Genomic DNA, 24,478 nt, shown 5'->3' with positions numbered 1-24,478 from the left:
TCTTTTTATAACAAATATAGGAGAATTCCAAGGGCTGGTTGATTCTTCAATACGCTGAGCATTTAACTGCTCTTGTATCAGCTGTTCTAAGACCTGTAGTTTCTCTGTTGTTAAAGGACATTGCTGAACCCATACAGACTTGTCTGTTAGCCATTTTAAAGGTAGGGCTTTTGGTGTCTTTGAAAGATCAACAGCTGTTGTACCCTGTTCTTGTACAATCTGGATGGTCGGTGACTGTTGTTTATAATACCTTCTAATAATTTTCTCAGAAACGTGTTAGTTTATGGTTTACATGTTAGTTTATGGTTTTTTTCTGAGACTGGAGAAATGTTAATCTGGGTATTCCATTGTTGTAATAAATCAGGATCCCATAGATTCATAGCTATATTAGCCACATATGGCTTTAATTTTCCTCTTTGTCTTTCTGGCTCTATACATTCGACCCATCTTTCACTCTGTTTCACTTGAGATAATGTTCTAATCCCTAACAGCTGAACATGTACCTCCTGAAGAGGTCAATTTAGATGCCAAGATTCTGGTACAATTATTGTAACGTCTACACCTGTGTCTAAAAGACCTTCAATGAGAACATTATTTATTTGTATTTTTAATTTTGGTCTTTGTTCATTTATAGAAGTTTGCCAGAAAATTTGCTTTATGGTTTCTCCTGAACTTTTGTTCTCTCTTCTATGTCTGTTCTATCACCCCGAGGAGTATGGTTTTTTACAGTAGGTGTTTGGTTATTTAATTACTCTGAGAAGGGGTTTCTTCTACAATGGCAGGAAAGGACTGAACTGGATTTGCCATGGGGGCCTGCGAGAGGCCCCTCATGGAGTTTCCTGATGGCAAAGGAAAAGTATTACCTTGACTGTCCCTTGTTGATCTACATTTGTTAGTCCAATGTTTACCCTTACCACACCTTCTACATAAGCCAGAAGGGAGGGATGTTCTGTTGCCATCATTCCTTGAAAAAACATTGTTTCTAGGAATATCTCTTTTTAGGTGACATTGTTTACCACAATTAAAGCATCAGACGTTATTATTTTTCTTCAAACCTCTGGAAGTCACCTCTCCTGTCCAAGTATCATCATGGTTATTTCTCACAGAGCAGATCTACTGAAGACAGATTCTTAGTTTTTCTTTATCTGAAGAAATATCACTGTAGGAACTTCTCACTGAAGCTAGAATTCTGAGTTGACAAATCTCCTTCAAGATATTAAAAACAGCATTGCATGGCCCTGATTTCCTTGGTTTCTCTTGAACATCCATGATCCTGTAAGTCACCTCCCTGTATTGTAAAACACTACCTTTCTGGAGCTCTGCTCTGCTTGCTTGCTTGCTTCATAGTTTCATTAAGATGTGCATAGCTATGTCTTTCTTTGAGTGATCTATTAAGCTTCTTAAATCTTTCACTTTATGTTTGTCACCAACTTTAGGGGGTTTTTAACCAATTTTTATTTTTTCCAAATGTGTTTTTCTTTGTGTGCGTGTGTGCGTGCGTGCGTGCGTGCGTGCGTGCGTGCGTTCATTCGTGTGTACATGGTGTCTTTGTGCGTGCAGGAGTGTGTGTAAGCCAGAGGCTGATGTTGATTGTCTTCCTCAATTACTGTTCACCTTATTTAAAAAAAAAATGTTGCATGGCAGTGGTGGCACACACCTTTAATCCCAGCACTCTCTGAATTTGAGGGCAGCCTGGTCTATAGAAGTAGTTCTGGGACAGTGAAGACTACACAGAGAAACCCTGTCTTGAGTGGGGCAGGGGAGACACAGGGGGAGGAGGACGTGTGGAGAGAAGACTGAGCTGTTAAAAGCACTTGTTGCTCTTAGCAGAGGACCTGGGTTCAATTCCCAGCGCCCCATGGTGGCTCAAAGCCATCTGTAACTCCAGTTGCAGGGGATCTGAAGCCCTCTTCTGACTCATATAGGTGCCATGAATACATTGGTGCACGTACATACATGCAGGCAAAACAGTCAGACACATAAAATAAAAACCTAGAAAATTTGTTGACCTTTTTATTTATTGTATTGGGGGTGCTCATTTACGGCACTTGTGCAGATGTTGGAGCACAACTTGCAGGAGTTGGTTCCTTTTACTGCTCAAGTCTTAGGGATCAGACGCAGGCAGTCGGGCTTGGAGGCAAGCCCTTCCACCTTCTGAGCCCTCTCACTGACTTTCCCAGGCTGGCTGCCCAGCAGGCTCCCATGTCTGCTTCTCAGTACTAGGATTACAGATGTTCTTACTTGGGTGTGGGCACTGTATTGACTGAGTCATCTCCCCATCCCCCAGTGCATTTATTTGCCTTGGTTTCTTTCTCTTCTCCCTTTGGAATTTAGTTATACTCAGGATAGAACTCAGAGATTCCCCCTCAGCTTGGCGGACTTTTTCTCTCAGCTGCTTTCCCACCTTTGGCATAACTCCTCCTGTCCTTGCCTTCTGCTCCTGAGCCCATCGAAGGAGTTTTTACTTCAAACACTGCATTTTTGAGTTTTAAATTTCATGTACTTCTTTTTTATGTTTCCTGAGTACCTGCCCTTCATTTTATATGTTTTCCTTCTTAGGCAGTTTGCATAATTGCTTAACATAGTGTTCACCATTCCCAGCATCTGAAGTGTATTTGGTTCAGCACCTGCTAAGGATGTTGCTTTTAAAAATTCTCATGTTTCCATGGTTCTCTGTGTGTTACATAAAGTTGTATATCATGTTCGTAGGGTTTGGGTCCCTCTTAGGGAATGCTGCTAGTTTGTTTTAGCTGTTCATTTAGTTGGAGGCTGTAAGTGTCGACACACGTTCTGAGGGCACTGGTGGAAACCTCAGCTATGTTCTTCATCTCTTTGCTGTTATGGTCTGTCTGGCTTGTCCCACTGGCAGATAGACTACATAGCTGCTCTAAGACTTCGCTGTTTCAAGTCTTTTCCACGCTCCAGGCTGTTCTTTATTGATTGGTTTACTCAGTTCAAATCTCATGTCAGATTTCAATCTTTGTCAGGCTGATCTGAGTATGTCCCTGTCTTCCACATACATAGCTCAGGCTAAGCTGTGACTTCTGTGATTGTATACACAGAATTACGCAGTCCCCTTCTTTTCTTTCTCCTCTCCACAGTTCTCCACACTGTGGGCCAGCTTCCTGTGCTCTCAAGATGAATGTGCATTGTAGTCTGATGTGGAGGGATCCACCCTTGTGGCAGAGCCGTGGAACATCCTCTGTCCCATGTGACAGCATATGGGTCACTTCCCCGCTCTTACTCCCCCGTGCAGCCCACCTCCTTTTGTTTAAGGCACACTTTGGAGTTTATCGTTGTAATCAGCTGATTCTGCCACACCTTCCAGGACTGCTCCATATCAAATTTACAATAATTTATAATAGTGGACCTCATACACTCAGCTGATAATTGTTTCCCCGACTCCTAGAATACTGATACCTTCTATGGTTTACTCTGTCCCCTTCACGGTGGTGGAATATTATTTTAAGATGTGTTACATTTGTTCATGCTGTGGAACATTTGTTTAGTGATGCAAAGATGTGTTGCATTCTTCACATTGCATTTGTTTAACTCTGTGAAGCTGTGTTACTTTGCCTGTCCAAAACACCTGATGGTCTAATAAAGAGCTGAACAGCCAATAGCGAGGCAGGAGAAAGGATGGATGGGGCTGGCAGGTAGAAAGAATAAATAGGAGAAATCTGGGGAGAAAAAGATCAATGAGCAAGAAAAGAAGGGGCCAGCCACCCAGCTACACAGCCAGACACGGAATAAGAAGGAAAGAAAAGATGTACAGAAATAAAGATAAAAGCCCAGAGACAAAAGACAGATGGGACAATTAGTCAAGAAAAACTGGCTAAACAAGCCAAGCTAAGGCTGAACATTTGTAAGTAATAATAAGACTCCGTGTGATTTATTTGGGAACTGGGTTGCGGGCCCCCAAAGAGTAAAATTTAAGTAAAAAACAACCAACTATACTTCATCTCAGAAGAAACCATGTAAGCAAATGTGTTTGTCCTTATTTATGAATCTCTTAAAATCAGATCTGCTTTATATACATATTTGTTTTTAACTTTACTGAGATACCATTGTACGAGAGATCCTGTTCTATTTCCTTTTGTACTTAGCAGTATCCCCTTTAGTCCACTTAGGTCTCTATATGCTGAACTGCTTTATTTTTGTTTTTGGTTGTTTGAGACAGGGTTTCCCTGTGCAGCTCTGGCTGTCCTGGAACTCGCTCTGTAGACCAGGATGACCTTAAACTCACATCAATCCTCCTGCCTCTGCCTCCATGTGGGGATTAAAGGTGTGCACCACCACTGCCAGGCTGCCGGACTGCTCTGTTGCAGATGACAACTGTGTAATGTTCCAGAGTTGTTAGCTGTCACATTTAAAATCCTTTCCTCTGTCCCTCCCTCCTTCTCTCAACATCCCACTTCCCCTCTCTCCCCCTCTCTCCTCTCTCTCTCCTTTCTGACAGAGTCTGGTTATGTAGTCCAGGCTGAACTCTTGCCTCAGCCTCCCGAGTGCTGGGATTGTAAGCCTGTGCCACAGGCCAAATTTACCACTTCTGTTGAAGCAAGCTGGCTTTTCTTTGGTTACTCTTTACCCTTGGGCCATCTTTTGTGCAATAGCCAGAGTGATCTTTCTAACTCTCGGGGTCTGAAGTGGGCCTCATAGCTGTGAACTAGCATAGGGAGGTCCTAGAGGTCTTTGGGCACACTCTGAAAACGGTGTGCTACTGTGTATTGAGTGACCTAGGGAATGTGTGACACATTGAGTTTCTCAGCAATTTTTCTTTCTTTCGTTCTTTCTTTCTTTCTTTCTTTCTTTCTTTCTTTCTTTCTTTCTTTCTTTCTTTCTTTCTTTTTTCCTTGAGAGAGGGTTTCTCTGTGTAGCCCTAGTTGTCCTGGAACTCACTCTGTAGACCAGGCTGGCCTTGAACTCACAGAGATCTGCCTGCCTCTGACTCCAGAGTGCTGAGAATGCTGAGATTTCAGGGTGTGCCACCACTGCCCGGCCCTAAATTGTTTTTCTTAATCATTAACCTAAGCCATAGTCTATGTGGCTATTTAAACTAACATTATTATTATTATCAATTAATGACAGTACATCTTAGGAAGAAATCATCTTCATAATAGTCCACAGGTAAAAATGCCCAGTAGGACAGGTTGTTTCCGTGAGATAAACACACTACATTACAGGCAGTGGGGATCTCCCCACACCCATTCACACCGTGTCAGATACCAGAGAAAGGTGGCAGCGGCAAACATGGGAAGGCACAGCAGAAGCAAGAGACATTCTGGGGTCTGTGGTCTCGGGAGCCTTGCCTATCCGAGATTCATCCATCAGGGATTTCCCTCCTGGTGGGCTGACACCCTGAAGTCAACTGCCACCTGCTGATCCTCTGAAATGGCCACCGGCAACTGTGTAGCTCTGGCTGTGCTGGAACTTGCTCTGTAGACCAGGCTGGCTTTGAGCTCACAGAGATCCACCTGCCTCTGCCTCCCAAGTGCTGGGATTAAAAAGGCGTGTACGACCACTGCCCAGCTCAGTAATTTTTCTTAATGACCAGTTTGATTGAGAAATCTGAATCCAGCTATTTACCAGGCTTCTCTGGCTAGCTTCCCTAAGACAAGATAGCATTGTTTTTAAGCTGTGAAAGCTAAGAGTTGTGTTGCATAAGTAGGACAGGGCCCCATATCAGTGCTGGGAAGGGAGGCTGAGGGGGAGGATGGTTCACACCAGAAACCACAGACTGTTCTTTACCTCTGTGCTCAGAAGCCTTTTGATTATGGTCCTTCTTTCAGACAGGGCAGATGGGATACATGTGGCTATGTATCCAGAGAACGTGTGAGCAGTCACGCTGCACCCTATCACTTGGCCTGTTTTCTTTTCTCAGAGTATTCTGGGAAGGCATGGCTTCCTGGGCTGCAGCGGGGTCATTTGTGTTGTCTGCTTACCCTGACTGCACTGAGTCTAAGAAGAATTGTGTATGCTGTGTTAAATTGACTTGGAATTGTTAGGTATTATAACCAGTGTTGTGTTTTGGTGTGTGTGTGTTTTCTTTCTTTTTCTTTTTTTCTTTTTCTTTTTCTTTTTTTTTTTTTTTTTTTTTTTGATTTTTGAGACAGGGTTTCTCTGTGTAGCTTTGGAGCCTGTCCTGGAACTCACGCTGTAGACCAGGCTGGCCTTGAACTCACAGAGATCCACCTGCCTCTGCCTCCCTAGTGCTGGGATTAAAGGCGTGCGCCACCACCGCCCGGCTTTGCTTTTTTTTTTTTTTTTTTTTTTTTAAATAAACCAGTCTTAATAGTTTTGTACAAGTTATTAACCTGGTTGTAATTTTACAATATAAGAAGAATTAATAGGCGGTTTCTCCAGCCTCCTCTGTGGCACATTCTTCTGTGTTGTGTCAGCAGCAGGACCCAGTGCTCCATAAAGGACAATAGCTTCCAGTACACTATCCCTCATGATGATTCCTTGAGTGGTTCATCGTCCGCCTCCTCATGTGAACCAGTGAGTGATTTCCCAGCGTCCTTCCGAAAGTCCACCTACTGGATGAAGATGAGACGGGCCAGGCCTGCCGCCCCCGCACAAGTGGAAGGTATCCATTTCAGACTCTCAGTTCTAAGACAGGGCTGTGGTGCGGGATTGTGTCCGCACCAGTGGCTGCTCGCCATTAGTGATTAGACACGATTTTGTTTGAGACAGGCTTTTACCGTGTGGCTCAGGCTGGCTTCAGGTTCAGCGTTGAGCTCAAGCTAGCATCAAACTTAGGATGCTCCTGCATCAGCTTCCAGAGTGTTGGATTTATGCTGCAGCCAACTTGATGAGACAGATGTTAAGGAGTTAGTCTGTCGTGTGCTGTTAACTTCGTGACCATCCTTTGTCAATGGAGTGAGTTTCCACCAATCCTACTTACTGGCAGCCTTCCTCTTCACAGGATTTGACCTTCTTTTCCTTATTCTTCTGTTGCCCTCTGCTTTTGGGAATGTGGGGCCTGGGCAATAGATTATCATGGAAGTGTATGCTAGAGGGTCATAGTCAGTGGTTCATAGCGTCTTTATTGAGCTCTGCTTCTGTAGTTCTAAGTCATAGTCAAGAGCGACGTAAGAGACCCTTAAGCCAAGGAAGAGCAGATGGTTTCAGAGGAAAGACAATCTAAAAGGAAGAGGGAGCCTCTGTCACACCAAGGTTCCTCGGGCTGTTCTCTGAGGGTGTTTCCTGGTGACCCGTGCCTTTGGTGGTATTGTGGTAAGTGTTTGGAGGCTGGCCCAGGAGTTCCCTGACAGACATTTGTTCTGTGGTGTGTCAGGCGCAGGTGCACAGGAAAAGGAGAAGGCCAAAGGGAAAAGGAAAATCAAGCAGGAAGAAGATGAAGACTACCGTGAGCTTCCTCAGAAGAAGCACAAGCTCTATGGTAGGGCCCCTGCTCTGTCTGTCCTTCTGTGGGAGACCCAGCATTGTCCTTTAGGGCTTGAGGGAGAAGGCCTTTGGTTTGAAGGCTTCATTGGCCTTGGAGCCCTAGAATTTGAGTGAGGGAATGGCCTTCACCCGCCTTCCTGTACCGTTCCACTCGGTTTCGAGGGAGGGGGACCTAGTCTGCTGAAGAGAAGGGGAAGCGGTTTGTAAAGTTGACATGCCAGACTTCAGATTTCTGAGTTTCTGTCTCATGTCAGGGAGGAAGCAGCGGCCGAAAGCTCAGCCTCACCCAAAACCCCAGGCTCGTCGGGTCCGGAAGGAACCGCCAGTTTATGCAGCAGGTATGCTTTCTCTTTGAATGTCTGTTGTTTCTGTGAGGAATGATGTGCCGGATGAGGCTCTCACTTCTCCCTCCCTCCCTCTGTCCTTCTCCTTCTGTCTGTGTGAGGATTTGAACCCAGCACTTCGTTTGTGCCAGGCATGCACTACACCAAGCCTCACTGCAGTTCTTGGAAGCAGCTGCTGGTTTGGGGGTCATGCAGACTTTTAAGTTTTGGCACATTATGCCTTCTGCCCTTTCTCAGTCTATTTCCCTTGTACAGCCCTGGATTTCCTTGTATGTAAGTAGACAAAAAGTATGAGAATTATAAAATTTAAATGACATAAAACACATTTAGCGTGGTCTCAGGCACTTAGGGGAGCAATCTCAGCCAACAGTTTTACATGTCTCAGTATCTTTTTCTTAAATCACGGTCTGAGAAGTGGTACCCAGTTGTGTGTGTCAGCGGGCTTTGGAGTGAGCCTCGGATGGGTTTTTATCATGGGGAACTGGGTAGAAGTTTCTGGAACTCTGCAGTGAACGGAAACAAGTTATGTGTGGAAGTTAAATACCTCAAGAGTCTATTTATTGTCGTCTACCAAGGCAAACCATTTTTCTTTTTCAAAAAGAAACCATAATGCTTTTCCTCAATTGTAGACTTAAGCTTTTTGTTTCTGGAGAATGCTACAGATTACAGTGTCCTATTCTTTCCTTGGCAGGAAGTATGGAGGAAAAATGGTACCTAGAAATCATGGATAAAGGCAGTGTGTCCTGTCCCACCTGCCAGGCAGTGGGGAGGAAGACAATAGAGGGTCTGAAGAAGCACATGGAAAACTGCAAACAGGTTAGGTTTTTGTGCATTTCCTGACTGTTGGGATGGTTTGGTTGTTGTAGTTGTTGTTTGTTTACCCAAACTGTAGACTTCTGGTAGTGTGTGTGCCATCTGTTATAGTTCCTAAGGGGCAGCAGTGTGCGATAGAGAAAACACAGATTTTGCATGTTTGTTTAATTGTTCTACTTGTTGCTGTTTTAATGTGTGGACCTTGGTTTCCTCTCGTAGAATGCAGAAGGGATGACAACAGCCTTGATGGCTTTGTTGTTTTATGTCACTGTGACCAGAGTCCTGACTAAACAGTTAGAGGGGAGCGTTTGCTTTGACTCATGGTGTGAGAGAGGGCATAAGCCCGATGGTGGCTGGGAAGGTGTGACGGCTGGAGTGACTCATCTGTAGGTGCCAGGAACTTGTACCAGAGCTTTTCCCATGGCAGTTGAATCAAGACAAAAACAAAAAAAACACAGGAGGAAGCAGGCGACTCCTAAGCCACCAGCCAGACCCCACCTCCTGAAGGTTTTACACACACACACACACACACACACACACACACACACACACACACACAGCAATGGCACCAGCTGGGGACCACATATTCCACACATGAGCCTGTGGGCAACATCAGATTCAAGCCATAACGTGCGATGAGGAAGAAGTAACACAGGCTGGCCTGGCCCAGCTGGTGGCATTTGGTGACCTTCTGTGTCTCCCCTGAGCATCTGGCACTGAATACTGATTTTTCTCCTTTCAGGAAATGTTTACCTGCCATCATTGTGGGAAACAGCTTCATTCACTGGCAGGGATGAAGTATCATGTGATGGCCAATCATAATAGCTTGGTAAGAGTTTCCTGTGTTCTTTGTGAGCCTGTGTGATGGTCATATACACACACGTGCATGCATACATACATGTATATGTGTGTGTGTATATATATATATATATATATATATATATATATATATATATGTACATACACTTGCATGCATACATACCTATACACATGCATACATACATATACATACACACAAACATTTATGTTTTTAAGTTTAATTTTTTAAAATACAAAGTATGAGAGAAAGAGGAATCTTCATCCACTGTTGGTAGGAATATAAATTGATGTAGCCGCCATGTGAGTGAATGTGGAGGCTCCCTCAGACATCCAAGAATAGAACTACTTATGGTCATAAGTACTCATGGTCACTTACATCATACCTGTGCATAGACCTAAAAGACTGTAAGACACCATACCACAGATACTTCACACCCATGTTTATTGCTGTATAATTCATGAACACCAAGAAATTGATGTGAAAACACCTCCCTCCCTCCCTCCCTCCCTCCCTCTCTCCCTTCCTCCCTCCCTCCCTCTCTCCCTCCCTCCCTCTCCTCTTCCTTCCTCAGGTAGCATCCTATAGTCAGTCTTGCTTGGAACTCACAAACCCAGGCTGGCCACCAATTTGCAGCAGTCCTTCTACCTCAGTCTCCTTACAGGCATGGTCCTGGTTTAGTTGGTGTTTGTTTTGTTTTGAGACAGGATCTAATGTACCCCTGGCTGGCCTCTAATGGGATAAATCCACGGAGTCTGTTTGATGCTCAAAGGAATTTATTCGGGGGTTAACTCACAACCAGAATAAAGGAGTTGGTCGTGGAATCCTGGAGGGGTGGGTCACGGTCCAACACGGTTCTCAGGAGAGCTCTGCCTTGATCCACACCAGCATCCAAGACCACGAGGTAGCGAAGAGAAGAGAGCACACGTACGTACGTGCATCCCAGGTCTTAAGGGTCCCTGACGGCCTTGGCCAAGGGGCAGGTACCTAGCAGCTACCTGATGCCTCGCTAGGGGTGATGCCAGGGCATGGTACAAACAACCACCCACTACATCTCCCCCTTTTGTATAAGGAAGAAAGTTCTAACCTAACACAAAACTATATACAATAGGAATAATTATCAAGAAGAAATAAAGGGTAATAACATAAACAAATGGAACTACAACCAACAAGAGCAACATCAAAGAAGAGACACATACTAAAATCCAGAGAAGTCTAGAGCATAGGTAAATGGCACATTACGGAGATCATTCGAAAAGGTGTCCTGTCCTGAAGAACCTGAATCCAATACTTAATATGTTCTAGCAAGAAGATTGTAACTATAACTGTTAGTCTTCAATCTCATCAAAGACCTGAGAAGGAATATAATACTACCTCAGAAAACGGGAGATGGACGCAAGCAACTTTCAGAAATCTTTCGAGAATAGACAGAGACAGCTGGCAGCCTGGACAGTCACCTGAAGTTTCCTAGCACCATTGGGGCATCCAAATTGGCTACAGGCCTAGAATATCTGACAGACCATTTTCAGAAGCAAGAATTTTGAAAGACCATCTTACCCTGTCTTGGCAGAGTTCAGTAGTTGCCTTTCCCTGTGTCCCACTCATTCAGAAGGGACAGCGTTCATACTGTCAGCACTCGAGGCAAGGGCAGTTCTTTGCCCAGCAGGCCATTTTGTACCAAGAAGACAAACTTCCAAACGGGAATGTCTAGAAGCCCAACATTCTCTCGGGATCAGATCAGTTCTGCCAGGAGCAATCGTGTCTCACATCAACAGAATTCTAAGTTATATTTAAATAACTTAGAGAATAAGCCATATTCTCTAGGTCTATCAAGTGTTTGAAGATTACCTGTCTATCTGACCTATGCATCTGTAAACCTGGACAACCTAACTAACAACTACAGAGATGACAAGCATTGGTGACTATAAATCTGTAAGTCTTATCTACCTGAATAACCTAATGACTAAGGCTTCATATAAATAAGGTAAAAAGTCTGTAAACAGATGTGCAATAAAAGGACAATGACCTCAAAATTGTGACAATACACAAAATATCTTTTTTTTTTGGTTTTTTGAGACAGGGTTTCTCTGTGTACCTTTGTGCCTTTCCTGGAGCTTGCTCTGTAGACCAGGCTGGCCTCTAACTCAAAAAGATCCGCCTGCCTCTGCCTCCCAAGTGCTAGGATTAAAGGCGTGCGCCACCACTGCCCGGCCACGAAATATCTTAAACAGAGGTAGAAGTGTATAGTGCAATATACAATATGACAACAATCCTAAATATGTATCAGTGTATAAAATATCCTAAACAGAGGTAGAAAGTACATACAGTATGGCAAATATAATTTTACATTTGTATCAATATACAAAATGTTTCATATAAGAGTAGAAATATATGTACATTACAATAAATATAGTTCTGTATGTATCAATATACAAATTATCTTAAATAGGAATATAAAAGTAGTTTATATTTGTATCAATATACAAGAATCCATAACAGTACAAATTATTTAAGGCTGATACTTTACTAAATTAGTTTACTAGTATATACAATAATTTACCTTAATATCCTATAACTATCAATTCCCTTTTTTCTTTTCTTAATGAGAATACTGAGTCTAATATTTTCTTCTACCCCCAACCCTATAACCATCATCTATAACCCTGAGAAACATGGGAAACCTTTGGGAGAAAGAGTGTCATTTTCTTAGAATTGCTCCCTGCTATTTAGGGGGTGACGGTATCTCTGTGGGGTCCTATAAGAAAGCTTAGATAGGTCTCAGTTGGACTAACTGTAGATTCTATAGCTAGTCTCAGAGTAATGGGTAAGGTTGTCTGAGATTCTGGCTAGAAGTATAGTGTGATGGACCATCTAATCTTGGAACTGTTCTGGAGAGTTTTCAGTCCAAGGTTGATCATTGAGTGATGTTCATGGGTATCATGGCATCATTCTGGACTGGGTAGAGTCATCGTTGTGGACCCCCATTTTCCTTCTGCAGACTTCAGAGATTGCTATTGGAAAAACTTATTTTTTACTGTGGAAAACGAACATTTTTGATATCAAGATAGAAAGTTTTGGATTCATTCTGGATAGAGAAAGATATCTTTGAAAGCAAGGACAAGCATGGAAAGAAATGGAATCTAGACGACAATGGTCCCTAAATTATTGATTTTCTTCTGTTCCACACCAGGCAGCTCTTTGAATGTGAGACAGAATCTCCTGATTTTTCTTTTAGCAATATGTTTGGGTTTAGAGAAGGAGAGAGCCACATTCTAACTCCAAAGCCAGCTTGATTTATAATTGAATTGGGATCACAACTTTTCTAGAGTTAAAGAGATATAGATGTTAGGCAGTGAGATATTACCATGTGTAGATTGGTTCCAGTAGATTTTTTTCTTCTGCTGTAGATACCTGGGTATCCAAGGCCTTATGACTTCTGGAAGATGGGTATTCCTAATTATCTTGTAAAGACAGAAAACAGAACCCTGCCCCAACCTTTGTTTGTTGAGTTTTTCTTATAACTTGTAGAAATGTCACATCAGTGGATAAGCTTTTACTTCTCCTCATCAAGGGGTTTCTCCTGTTCGAATTGATTTTTTATTAATTTTGTTGGTATCTATAGCTTTCCTTCTCCTGCAGAAACAAAAGCAAAACCTCTTTCCCACCATAGGACGTATCTTGGTTTCCATTCCGAGGTCACCACATCTTTGCAGTAAACCAGTTGGTTTAGCCCAGGAATTTTTTCTGTTGTCCAATGTCTCTGCACAGCTGTTGTCTCTTTCTCATCAGCACTGAGAAAATTCAAGGTTAAGAGAGCATTATGCAATCTATTTCTAGGGGTCATTGTTACCTTTTTCTGTTTATTTAGGATCTCCTTTTAAAGTTAGATTAAATCTTTCTGTGACTGCTTGGCCTGTAGGATTGTGTGGTATATCTGTAATGTGCTTTATATTGTAATTGTAATATGCAAAAAAAAAACCCAAAACTGTCTCATTTTATTTGACACATATGCTGGAGCATTGTCAGTCTTAATTTGTACAGGTATTCCCATGATGGCCATAACTTCTAATAGGTGTGTAATCACAGAATTAGCCTTTTTCAGAATTCATAGAAATCTTGAATAGGTGTCAATGGTATGGTGTAAATATTTTAGTCTTCCAAATTCTGTGAAATGAAACATATCCAGCTGCTGAATTTCATTTCTTCGTATACCTTTTGGATTGCTTCCTGCAGGTAATGGAGTTTGGTTATAGAAGGAACAAGTCCGACTTTTTTTGTTTTTGTTTTTGTTTTTCCAAGATAGGGTTTCACTGTGTAGCTTTGCGCCTTTCCTGGATCTCGCTCAGTAGACCAGGCTCCCGAGTGCTAGGATTAAAGGCATGCGCCACCACCGCCTGGCTTTTTTTTTTTTTTTTTTTTTTTTTTTTTTTTTTAACAATTTCCTTGGCTTGTTGCCAAGTGATGGAGAAATCCTTCTTCAAACCCTTGTTATTGCCAGGCGGTGGTGGCGCACGCCTTTAATCCCAGCACTCGGGAGGCAGAGGCAGGCGGATCTCTGTGAGTTCCAGGAAAGGCGCAAAGCTACAGAGAAACCCTGTCTCGAAAAAACCAAAAAAAAAAAAAAAAAAAAAAAAAAGAAAAAGAAAAAAAAAAACCCTTGTTATTTACAGGGTGTTTCTTATGTAATTCTGAAGTTTATAGCACATTACCTATTAACTGATTAGTTATGATCAGTTACATAACCTAGTAACTGATCAATCTCATCATTACCTGTGCTAGAGGATATATATATATAATGCTGATGATATATATATATATATATATATATATATATATATATGATGTTCCCTATTTCTGATAATTTCCTGTAATTGTAGAAATAGTGAAGTTAATTCTGTATTATCAGGAATAAATTCAGCAGCTTCAATATGTAAAGCAACTCTCTCTGCATATTGAGAGTCAGTGACAATATTAAGGGGTTTCATGAAGTCCATTAGTACCGTAAGAATGGCATACAGTTCTGCCTTTTGTACAGAATTATTTGGTCTTTGAACCACTTTACTTAAGTCTCCTGATTTGTATCCTGCTTTCCTTGATTTATTTGTATCAGTATAGAATGTGGGGACTCCAGAGATTGGCTTTTGTCGTACAATTTGAGGAAGGACCCATTCAGTTCTTTTTATGAATTCTATTCTCTTGCTTTTGGAATAACAGTTGTTTTTTTTTTTTGTTTTTTTTTTTTTGGTTTTTCGAGACAGGGTTTCTCTGTGTAGCTTTGCGCCTTTCCTGGGGCTCACTTGGTAGTCCAGGCTGGCCTCGAACTCACAGAGATCCGCTTGGCTCTGCCTCCCAAGTGCTGGGATTAAAGGCGTGCGCCACCACCGCCCGGCAGGGGGGATAACAGTTATTAATCTCTCCCAAAAAGTTACCGCAGGCCCTTTGCCAGTATTCATTGTCTTTCCATAGTGATGAAATGTCCTCATTAGTTAAAGGTACTACAATTTCTGCTGGGTCCATTCCTGTCAATTGACAAAGTCTTAATTTTCCTTTTAGAATCAAATCAGAGATTATTTCTACATAAATTTTTAATTTCTTACTCGGTTTACATGGTAGGAATATCCATTCCAATATAGTATCTTCCCTCTGCATCAAAATCCCTGTGGGGGAGTGTCTGGAGGGGAGTGTGATCAGAACGCAGTTAAGTTCTGGATTCACATGATCCACATGTGCCTCTCATATTTTCTTTTCTACTACAGCCAATTCCTTCTCAACTTCAGCTGATAATTCTCCTGGACTATTTACGTCCTTGTCCCCTTTATGGTATTGGCCAAATTTTACTGTCTTGTAAAACTTATATCAGTCCCATTAATGCCTTATTTTTGTTATCATTATTAAGCCAATTTTACAGTTATATGATATGAATTATTATGCTAAATACCATAATAGTGACTATTAGATATGTCTCAGGAAGTTTGTATATGTCCTGTAAAAATTCATTCATCATACAAGCAAAAAAATTTTAAATTCTTGTGATGCAATGTTTTCCACCATTTTTTGAGAAATATTCAAAATTTGTAAAGAAAATTTTATTAATTTGTTTAGTTATTAATCAGTTTTAAGGTGTAAAATTATCAAGTACTTTTACCTTGGACGAAATCCTTGATTGCTGGTGTTTCAGTTCTTGAGATTTTTTTGCGGGTGTAGTAACGCTGGTCAGCCAGCAAGTGTCGCACGTGTCGCATTGAAGCAGGTCCTGCGGAAGACCCTGACCTGTTTTGGCTTTGAAGACCTATTGAACAAGTTTAGCAATGGCCAGCGGGGAAGCCAGGGTGGTCAGTCAGCCACTTCTTCTCACGCTTGCACACACTAGGTGTGCTCAGAGGCTATACAGGACCCGGCTTGCGGGGAGGAGTGTGTAAGGTACAACTAGTAGCTCAAAATAGGGAACTGATGCCCACGACTGGGCCAAATGGGTAAGCGCTGAGTCCCCAGGAGGAACGAGAAGTTTAAAAGAGACAAGGAAAGTGTGCCACAGCAGCCATGGAGGCTGAGGGCAGAGGCCACCCGGGCATTTGGAGTTTGCCCCACATGAGCACCAGATAATGGGATAATTCCACAGAGTCTATTTGATGGTCAAAGGAATTTATTTGGGGGTTAACTCACAACCATAATTAAGGAGTTGGTCATGGAATCCTGGAGGGGTGGGGCACTGTCCAATGGGGTTCTTAGGAGAGTTCTGACTTGATCCGCACCAGCATCCAAGACCACGAGGTAGCGAAGAGAAGAGAGCACACGTACGTACATGCATCCCAGTCTTAAGGGTCCCTGGCAGCCTTGGCCAAGGGGCAGGTACCTAACAGCTACCTGCTGCCTCCCTCGGGGTGGTGCTTCAGGGCACAAACAGCCACCCACTACAGGAAGCAAACTTCCTGTGTCTCACTTCCTGTGTTGCTGAGGCTGACCTTGAACTCCTAACCCTACTATTTCTACCTCTCAAACGCTGCTATTACCATCACACCTAGCTGCAGGTGAGCATTTCAGATATTCAGGTAACATGTGAGAATGTCCAATCCATTGGTCATCAGGGAAATGAATATTAAAACTATGGCAAGAGGGGAAGAAAACCTTCAAAAGTTTCACAGTGCACAGGCCTGTGCACTTCCGGCTCTTAGGAAGCTTAGGTAGGAGGATTGCTGCTACATCTGGCCATCCGGCTGGGCCACACAGTGAAACCTTGTCTCAACCATGACAAAATTTTTTTACTCAGAATGATAGGAATGGGGGACAACAGCCTGGGACCCCCAGAGAGCTTGTGGGCAGTTATCCATTGAAGGAAATGCACTCACAAGCAGCAACTCCACTTCTAGACTAGAAATCCACAGACGACATGATGAGTTGTGGGGACATTAACAATAGTTTGGGGTCAGCTCAGTGAAAGTGGCAAAGGCCTATCTCTAGCAATTTAGAGGGACAGCGTATAAGACACAGAAATTGCTCAACAGGAAGACCTCCCTGGGATCTGCAAGAGCCCCTAAAGAGTCAGAAACATCCTGGGCTGAGGAGGCTGGAGAGATGGCTCACTGGTTAAGAGTATGTAGTGTTCTTGCAGAAGACCTGAGTTCTGTTCCCAGCACCCACATCGGGCAGCTCACAACTGCCTGTACTCCAGTTCTCAGGGGATCTGACACCTCTGACATCCACAGGTACTGGCACTCACGTTTACATACCCCCACAATATGCACATCATCAAAAATAAAATAAATCACCCGGTGTTGTGGTGCACACCTTTAATCCCAACACTTGGGGGCAGAGACAGGTGGATCTGTGTGAATTCGAGGTCAATTTGGTCCACAGAGTGAGTTCTAGGACAGCCAGGGCTACACAGAGAAACACTGTCTCAAAAAACAAGCAAACAAACAAATGAGTGAACAAATAAATAATTAAAATAAATCTTTAAAACAGAAAACAAAAGTATTATCCTAAGTGTGGTTTTTCCATGTCTGCAATGCCACCTCCCTCTTGGTACTCTGATGTCAAGCGAGAGACCAGGAATCTCTGGAAAGCTGAGAAGAGCTCTGTGGAACCCGGGGAGGACACAGTATCTGCTGGAAGGCTGGGTATATAGGAGATCTAAGGCCAGGCTGCAGCTGTGGCAGCTGGGAAGTCCTCCTGGGTGCTGCAGCCCAGGACACAGTAAGAGAAGCTGGCCTCTGTGGGTCCAATTCTCAGGGTGGAGCACACCACCACTGGGGTCTTTTCTGCTGCAGAGAAGCATCTTGTAGGTTTTCAGCCGGATGGTGAGGAGGATTTACAGCCCAGCTCCCATGGCTGCATTCAGACCATTTGTTGCTGCAGCAGCAGAATTTATGCAGGCTGCTGCATGTACTCAGTATATGCACACCTGGTGCTCCCTCAGGTTGCTTGGGAGCCAAGATCAGCAGTCCATCCTGAAATATTTCCCCACTTGATGCGGCTGATCCTTGCTATGAAGATGCAGGGACAAGGAATGCAGTGAATCACTAGCTTGGCTGGCCTTCTGTTGTGATGTTTTGTGTGTCTCTTACCTAGTGAGTATAGACAGCTCAATGAAGCTGGATCTGGCTCTTGTACCTCATAATAGAGGAGATAAGACTCTTCATTGCTGGAATTGCATAGGATGAAATCTTTGCGCTGGACCATAGGTATTTGTTTAGGTTAATCCTCTACTGGGAGGTAGAGATGAGAACTTGTGTGTCCATTGCACTTACTTCCTGCCATCTGGAAGTGGGGGTGCTGTTATGTTTTTGTTCCGTAAATCATGTTTAATTTTTTTTTTTCAGCCAATTTTGAAGGCAGGAGATGAAGTAGATGAGCCAAGCGAGAGGGAGCGGCTGCGAACAGTTCTAAAGAGAATGGGAAAGCTCAGGTGCATGCGTGAGGTAAGAGCCCGGGGCAGCAGATCCTTCTCCCTGGTGTCTCAGGTCTGTGTCTGTCTGTTGTTCTTTCCCATCTGTCCTCCTCTCCCCTTGCAGAATTCCTCCTCTGCCATCTGGTGGCGTCGGATGTTACCAGCTTTTCAGATCTCTTGTAGTCATTGATAGTTGTTTATTTTTTCTCCTCTCCACAAGTACATTACCCCTCATCTTCCTTGCTTGAAAGGGCTGCTTCTGCTTCTACTGCTGCTGCTTCTTCCTCTTCTTCATTTACTTTTTTTTTTTTGTGCATTGGTTTTTTGCCTGCAGGTATGTCTATGTGAGGGTGTCAGATCTTGGAGTTACAGACAGTGGTCAGCTGCATGTGGGTGCTGGGAATTGAACTTGGGACCTCTGGAAGAGCAGTCAGTGGCCTTAACCATTTAGCCATCTCTCCAGCCCCACAAAGGGGCTGCTTCTTTAGCGTGATGAAGGTGATTCCCATGAGCTCATACTATGATGAACTGGTTTTTGCTGGGTAGTTGATACTGGGGTGGGACTGGGTCACAATCCAAGAAGGAAGCTCTGACACAGAGCAGGTGTGTGGTTATACTTTCTCAGTGATCACTGAACTGATTGACAATATGGCACATAGACAGGGTTGCCTAGGAGAAGGAGGGTTGTGCCAATGGGAATTGCAGGTGAACATCTTGTAGTTTGTGGTGCGTGATGATTTCTGAGAAACTGAGGGATCATGGGAAACATGTGTGAATCTGATATAGGCTTCCTCCCTGTGCTTAGAGTTGCTCCAGTACCTTCACCAGCATCATGGGATATCTGTACCATGTTAGAAAATGTGGCAAAGAGGCAGCCGAGCTGGAGAAGTTGACCCTGAAATGTCATCACTGTGGAAAACCATACAGGTCAAAGGCTGGGCTTGCATATCACATGAGGTCAGAGCACGGGCCTGTGAGTATTGATTCTTCTCAAGACATTGAGGATGTGTGCTATGCCTTGCACTCCCCCTTGTGTCTTCTGTGGATCCTGCTTCCTCATTTGTGTCCTGTTTAATCTTTGAAGGCTTTTGTTGTCTCTTCCGTGGAGGGGCGGGAGAGCAAGAGAGTATGATGCACATATGTCTTAGTTACCAAGGCAACTTACAAGCAAGTGTTTAATCAGGCTCATGGTTCCAGAGGGTCAGAGTTCATCATGGCAGGGCAGCTGAGAGCTCACATCTTGATCTACAAGTAGCAGACAGAGAGAGAGAGCACACTGGGAATGGCAAGAATCCTTTGAAATTTCAAAGCCCACCCCACTGACACCCCTCCTCCAATAAGGCCACACCTCCTAATCCTTCCCAAACAGTTCCATCAACTGGAGACCAAGTATTCAAACATCAGAGCTCATGGGGGCCATTCTCATCCAAACCACCACGACATATATGTGTTTGCCTGTGTGTGTAGGTACACATGTATTTGCAGGTGCACATGCATGTATGTGCTCTTGTGTGAAGGTCTGAAGTTGACCTTGACTGTCTTCCTTGATCACATATTTATTTATCGAGGTGGGTTCTCTTGCTGAATGAACCCAGAGCTCAGCAGTTCTGGATAGTCTAGCTAGCCAGCTTGCCCTTGTCTCTGCCTCCTAAGTGCTGGGGTTACCAGTGGCTGCTGTGCCTACCCAGCTTTTCTGTGGGTGCTAGGGGTACAAACTCCAATCCTCATGCTTGCATGGCAAGAACTTTGTCCGTCGACCATCTCCCCAAACCCTAGTTATTATATTAATCTTTTTCTAGATTTCTTTTATATGCATGAATATTTTCCCTGCATGTGTGTATATGCACCACATGAGTGCCTAGTGCCTATGGAAGTCAGAAGAGGGTGTCATATCCCCTGGAACTGCAGTTATGGATGGTTGTGAGCCACCATGTGGGTGCTGGGAACCAAATCCAGGTCCTCTGCAAGAAACAAATGCTCCTAACTGCTGAGCCGTCTCTCCAACCCCCATTACTATATTTTTAAAACATTCCCTCCTATTTAGATTTCTTTTTTTTTGTAGGAATGTCTCTGTTCTTCATTTTTTCTTTTTGTCTTGACTCCGTTTTTATATTACATTTTTACACTTGTCTGTGTGCTCGTGCATGTGTGTGCATGTTCATGTTTGTGTGCAGCTGCATGTGGGGGTGCGCATGTGAAGGCCAGAGGACAACCCCAGGTGTCATTCCTCAGTAGCTGTCCCTTTGTTTTATTGAGACATTGGCCTAGGGTCTGCCAGTCTGCTAGGCTTGCCAGCCAGCCAGAAAGCCCCAGAGGTCCTCCTGTCCCGGCTCCTTCAATGGTGTGATTACGAGTGTGTGCCACCATACCTGTCCTTTTAATGTGGGCTTTGGGGATCAACCTTAACAGACTGAGCTATCTCCTCCTCCTGCCTTGCCCTTTGTGTTTTGGGGGAATATGTGTGTGGATGTGTTTGTGTGTGTACATATACACATATAGATGTGCATGCACATGTGTGAACATACATGTTGAAGTCAGAGGTGTGCATTGAGTGTTTTTCTCGATTTCGCTCCACCTTATTTTTAAAGATGGAGTCTCGCGATGACTCTGGGACTTGCCCTGTTAGCTAGACTGGCTGACCGGTGATCTCCGAGGCTCTGCCTGTCTTTACCCCATGTGCTAGTGTCATAGACTTTATCCTGCTGAGAAGGACACCGTGTGTAATCACTGGCTGTGACTGAAGCCACTTTGTTTTCACGGCTCACTCTTGCAGGTCTTCTTCCCAGAATCAGGACAGACAGACTGTTTGAAGGAGATGAGTCTGGAAGCAAAGGGCGGAGGCCGAGTTCAGCGGCGTTCGGCCAAGATAGCTGTGTACCATCTGCAGGAGCTGGCCTCTGCTGAGCTGACCAAGGAGTGGCCAAAGAGGAAGGTGCTCCAGGACCTGGTACCCGATGACCGGAAGGTAAGGTCACGTGTCGCTGCTACTCGATATTTTATAGATGTTTCCCTGTGTGGATTTGTGTGGCGTTCTGTCGAGCTTAGGTTGAAGGCCATATGGTTTCCATGGAAATACCACCCAGGCAATGTTGGACCTTCTTGATGCGTTGAGTCAGAAGGTACATGGTACTGATGTTGTGATCAGCAAAGAGTTACTGTGGTGCTAACTGGTCAGTTGGCAAGGGTGCGTCTTCTGGGTAACTCAGTGATAAAATTACACTGGTCCCTCAATTAGTGCATAGCTGGAGTAGAGGCCAAGCCTGCACAAAGGTCTTCTGTCTTATACATTCATTGATGAACCGTTCCTGCAGTAAGTGTAACTGTGGTGCTACTTAATGACCCACTTTCACGTATTTCAGAGCTTTTGTAGTCATTCATTGAAACTGTACCGTGAGAAAACTGTATTACTATCAGCAAAGCCTTCCCTCATAATTCATGAGGAATTAGTTGTAGAAAAACCTCACAAAGGATGGTTTTCTATGGTCGATCAAACATCTTATGGATGCTCAAACACCTTATACCAAATGGTATGGTATTTGCCTAGAATCTGTGCACACCTGTATACTTTAAATCATTTCTAGATTAACTAGCTGATACTAAGTAAATGTTTTACAAGTGTTACTGAACCATGTGTGGTGGTAGATGGAGCACTGGGGGGACCAAGGGGGAGAGCATGCATGTTAAAGACCAGCCTTGGCTACATCATGAGACCCTGTGCTGGAAAGACAAAGTAATTGTTATACTGTATTAGTTAGTGACAAGAATAGTATCTGAAAATTACATTGCGCGCACACACACACACACACACACACACACACACACACACACACGGTCTTTACGTATTTTTAAAAACTCCATTTTATTTATGGGGAGGGGTGCATATGGGTATCAGAGGACAACTTGAAGAAGGGTCCATTCTTTCCTTCCATCACGTGAATCCCATAGATTAAACTTAGGTCATCAGGAAAGTGCCTTTCCTCAGCCGTCCCGCCAGCCCCATACACAGTCTTCGTGAGTTGCAGTTGGTTGACTCAGCAAATGTAGAGTCTTTAGCTCTGCATAGAGACTTGCTCTATTAGATACTTTTTTTTTTTGGTTTTTCGAGACAGGGTTTCTCTGTGTAGCTTTGCGCCTTTCCTAGAACTCACTTGGTAGCCCAGGCTGGCCTCGAACTCACAGAGATCCGCCTGGCTCTGCCTCCCAAGTGCTGGGATTAAAGGCATGCGCCACCACTGCCCGGCTTAGATACTTATTTTATGCTATATGTTCTAATTCATTACTAGTAGTATTCAGCTTTCTGCTCCAATCGACCCAGATTGGAGTATCAGAGGTAAGTCAAGTAGACTCCTGAGTCTTTTGATGTGCCTAAACACTTCTTTACTTTTAAAAAACATATTTATTACTTGGTGTGGTGGTGCACACCTTTAATCCCAGTGCTCTGGAGGCAGAGGCAGATGGATCTCTGAGTTCGAGGCCAGAGTGGTCTACAGAGTGAGTTCCAGGACAGCCAGGGCTACTCAGAGAAACCCTGTATTGAAAAACAAAAAACAACAAAACAAAAACTTATTTATGTGTATGAGTGTTTGTCTACATGTATATATATGCATCACATGCATGCCTGGTATCTGCAGAGGCCAGAAGACATCAGATCCCCTAGGATTTGAGTTAACAGATGATTGTAAATTGTATGTGCTGGGAATTGAACCCAGGTCCTCTGGAAAAGCAGCCAGTGCTCTTAACTTCCAGCCCACACTTGTTTTGTTTTGTTTTTAACACCATAAGATACTGAAAGATTGGCTTGTGTTTTCCCTGCCCCACTCCTGAAATTAACCATTCATATAAGCTATGCTGGTTCCTATCAAGAGAATATATTTAGACTATAGAGCAGAAGATACAAGTGCTAAGTGAGTTCATTCCTACTTGGCTTTCATTGCTTCTGGGTCCTGCCAGTGCAGAGCCATGCTGTATATATGTAGGTATCCATGTGCCCACATAAAGCCCATATTTAATCATACATAGATACACACACACACACACACACACACACACACACACACACACACACAGAGGGAGAGAGAGAGAGGTTGAGATGATGAGTCACTTTTCTGTTACTGTAATATAACACCATGACTATGGTAACTAAGAGAAGTAGTTTCTTTGGGGCTTACAGTTCCAAAGGGTAAGAGTCCATCACTATCGTGGCGTGGTGGATCAGGGAGGCATGGCATCAGGATCAGCTGGAGTGATTTCTAGTGGCCATTCTCATGCAAATCACCACTGTGTATGTGTATGTGATGTTGCCATGGCTCTGAGGCAAACTTATACAAACAGTTACATTTTGAGAAGGGCAATGCCACTTCCCGAATTATTCTATTTGCATTTTCCTTTTTCATTTATTTATTTTTATTTCATGTACATCGGTGTTTTCCCTGCAGGTATGTCTGTATGAGGGCATCGGATCCCCTGGAACAGGAGTTATAGACAGTTGTGAGCTGCCATGTGGGTACTGGGAATTGAACCCCGGTCCTATGGACGAGCAGTCAGAAATGATAGCTCTGTAGCTAAGAGCACTTGCTGCTCTTGAAGAAGACCCCCGTTTTGTTCCTGGCACCCACATTTGGCGGCTCACAGCAACCTGTAACTGCAGCTCCAGCAGATCCAGAGCCTCTCCCCAGCCTCTGCAGACACCGCATTTGCATTCACATACCCACACACAGGCACGTGTGGTGGAAATAACTCTCTGTTTCCTACAGTAGGCACGAAGTTTGGGGGTGTTACCATTGGGAGTTGCATTTACGCAGTGTTTCTTGTCTTGTAGTTAAAATATACTCGCCCTGGGTTACCTACATTCAGCCAGGAGGTACTGCACAAGTGGAAGACAGACATCAAGAAGTATCATCGTATCCAGTGTCCTAACCAGGTGACTCTTCCTCTGTCATTACATCAGCAAATGCTTGTGGAGAATCTGCTGTTTTAGTTACTGGTTGATTCATGACAAAGTCCTTGAACTGTAGTGGGTACGTGCAACAGTTATTGAGTCTGTTGGGAATTGGCGACCTCCATAATTCTGTTGAGATCATCAGGACAACCCTACGGCTATACGCAGCATCATTTGAGATCACTCATGGGGGCCATGAGCTGGAATGTCCCATGCAGCTGCATTCAGCTGAGCAGCTGGCACTCCATATGGCGCCTCCATCTGCAGGACAG

The 24,478-nt window shown here is 43.8% G+C and overlaps 1 protein-coding gene across 2 annotated transcripts in view; it reads left to right on the top strand.

Annotated features, from left to right (window-relative positions):
• Znf512 (zinc finger protein 512) overlaps positions 1–24,478 on the top strand; it is a 54,184-nt gene that overhangs the window by 24,447 nt on the left and 5,259 nt on the right. The window contains exons 3-11 of one of the 2 annotated variants that reach the window (XM_059248389.1): positions 6,402–6,586; positions 7,298–7,402; positions 7,662–7,745; positions 8,443–8,567; positions 9,307–9,393; positions 18,201–18,299; positions 19,074–19,241; positions 21,042–21,233; positions 24,087–24,188. In XM_059248389.1, the coding sequence (XP_059104372.1) occupies positions 6,402–6,586; positions 7,298–7,402; positions 7,662–7,745; positions 8,443–8,567; positions 9,307–9,393; positions 18,201–18,299; positions 19,074–19,241; positions 21,042–21,233; positions 24,087–24,188 (1,147 nt within the window). Of the gene's footprint in view, positions 1–6,398; positions 6,587–7,297; positions 7,403–7,661; positions 7,746–8,442; positions 8,568–9,306; positions 9,394–18,200; positions 18,300–19,073; positions 19,242–21,041; positions 21,234–24,086; positions 24,189–24,478 lie in introns of both variants that reach the window. The other variant, XM_059248388.1, reaches the window with a different exon arrangement.

Source organism: Peromyscus eremicus, chromosome 22 (assembly GCF_949786415.1).
Source record: "Peromyscus eremicus chromosome 22, PerEre_H2_v1, whole genome shotgun sequence".
Taxonomy (NCBI): domain Eukaryota; kingdom Metazoa; phylum Chordata; class Mammalia; order Rodentia; family Cricetidae; genus Peromyscus; species Peromyscus eremicus.
This window is presented reverse-complemented; position numbering and strand designations above follow the sequence as displayed.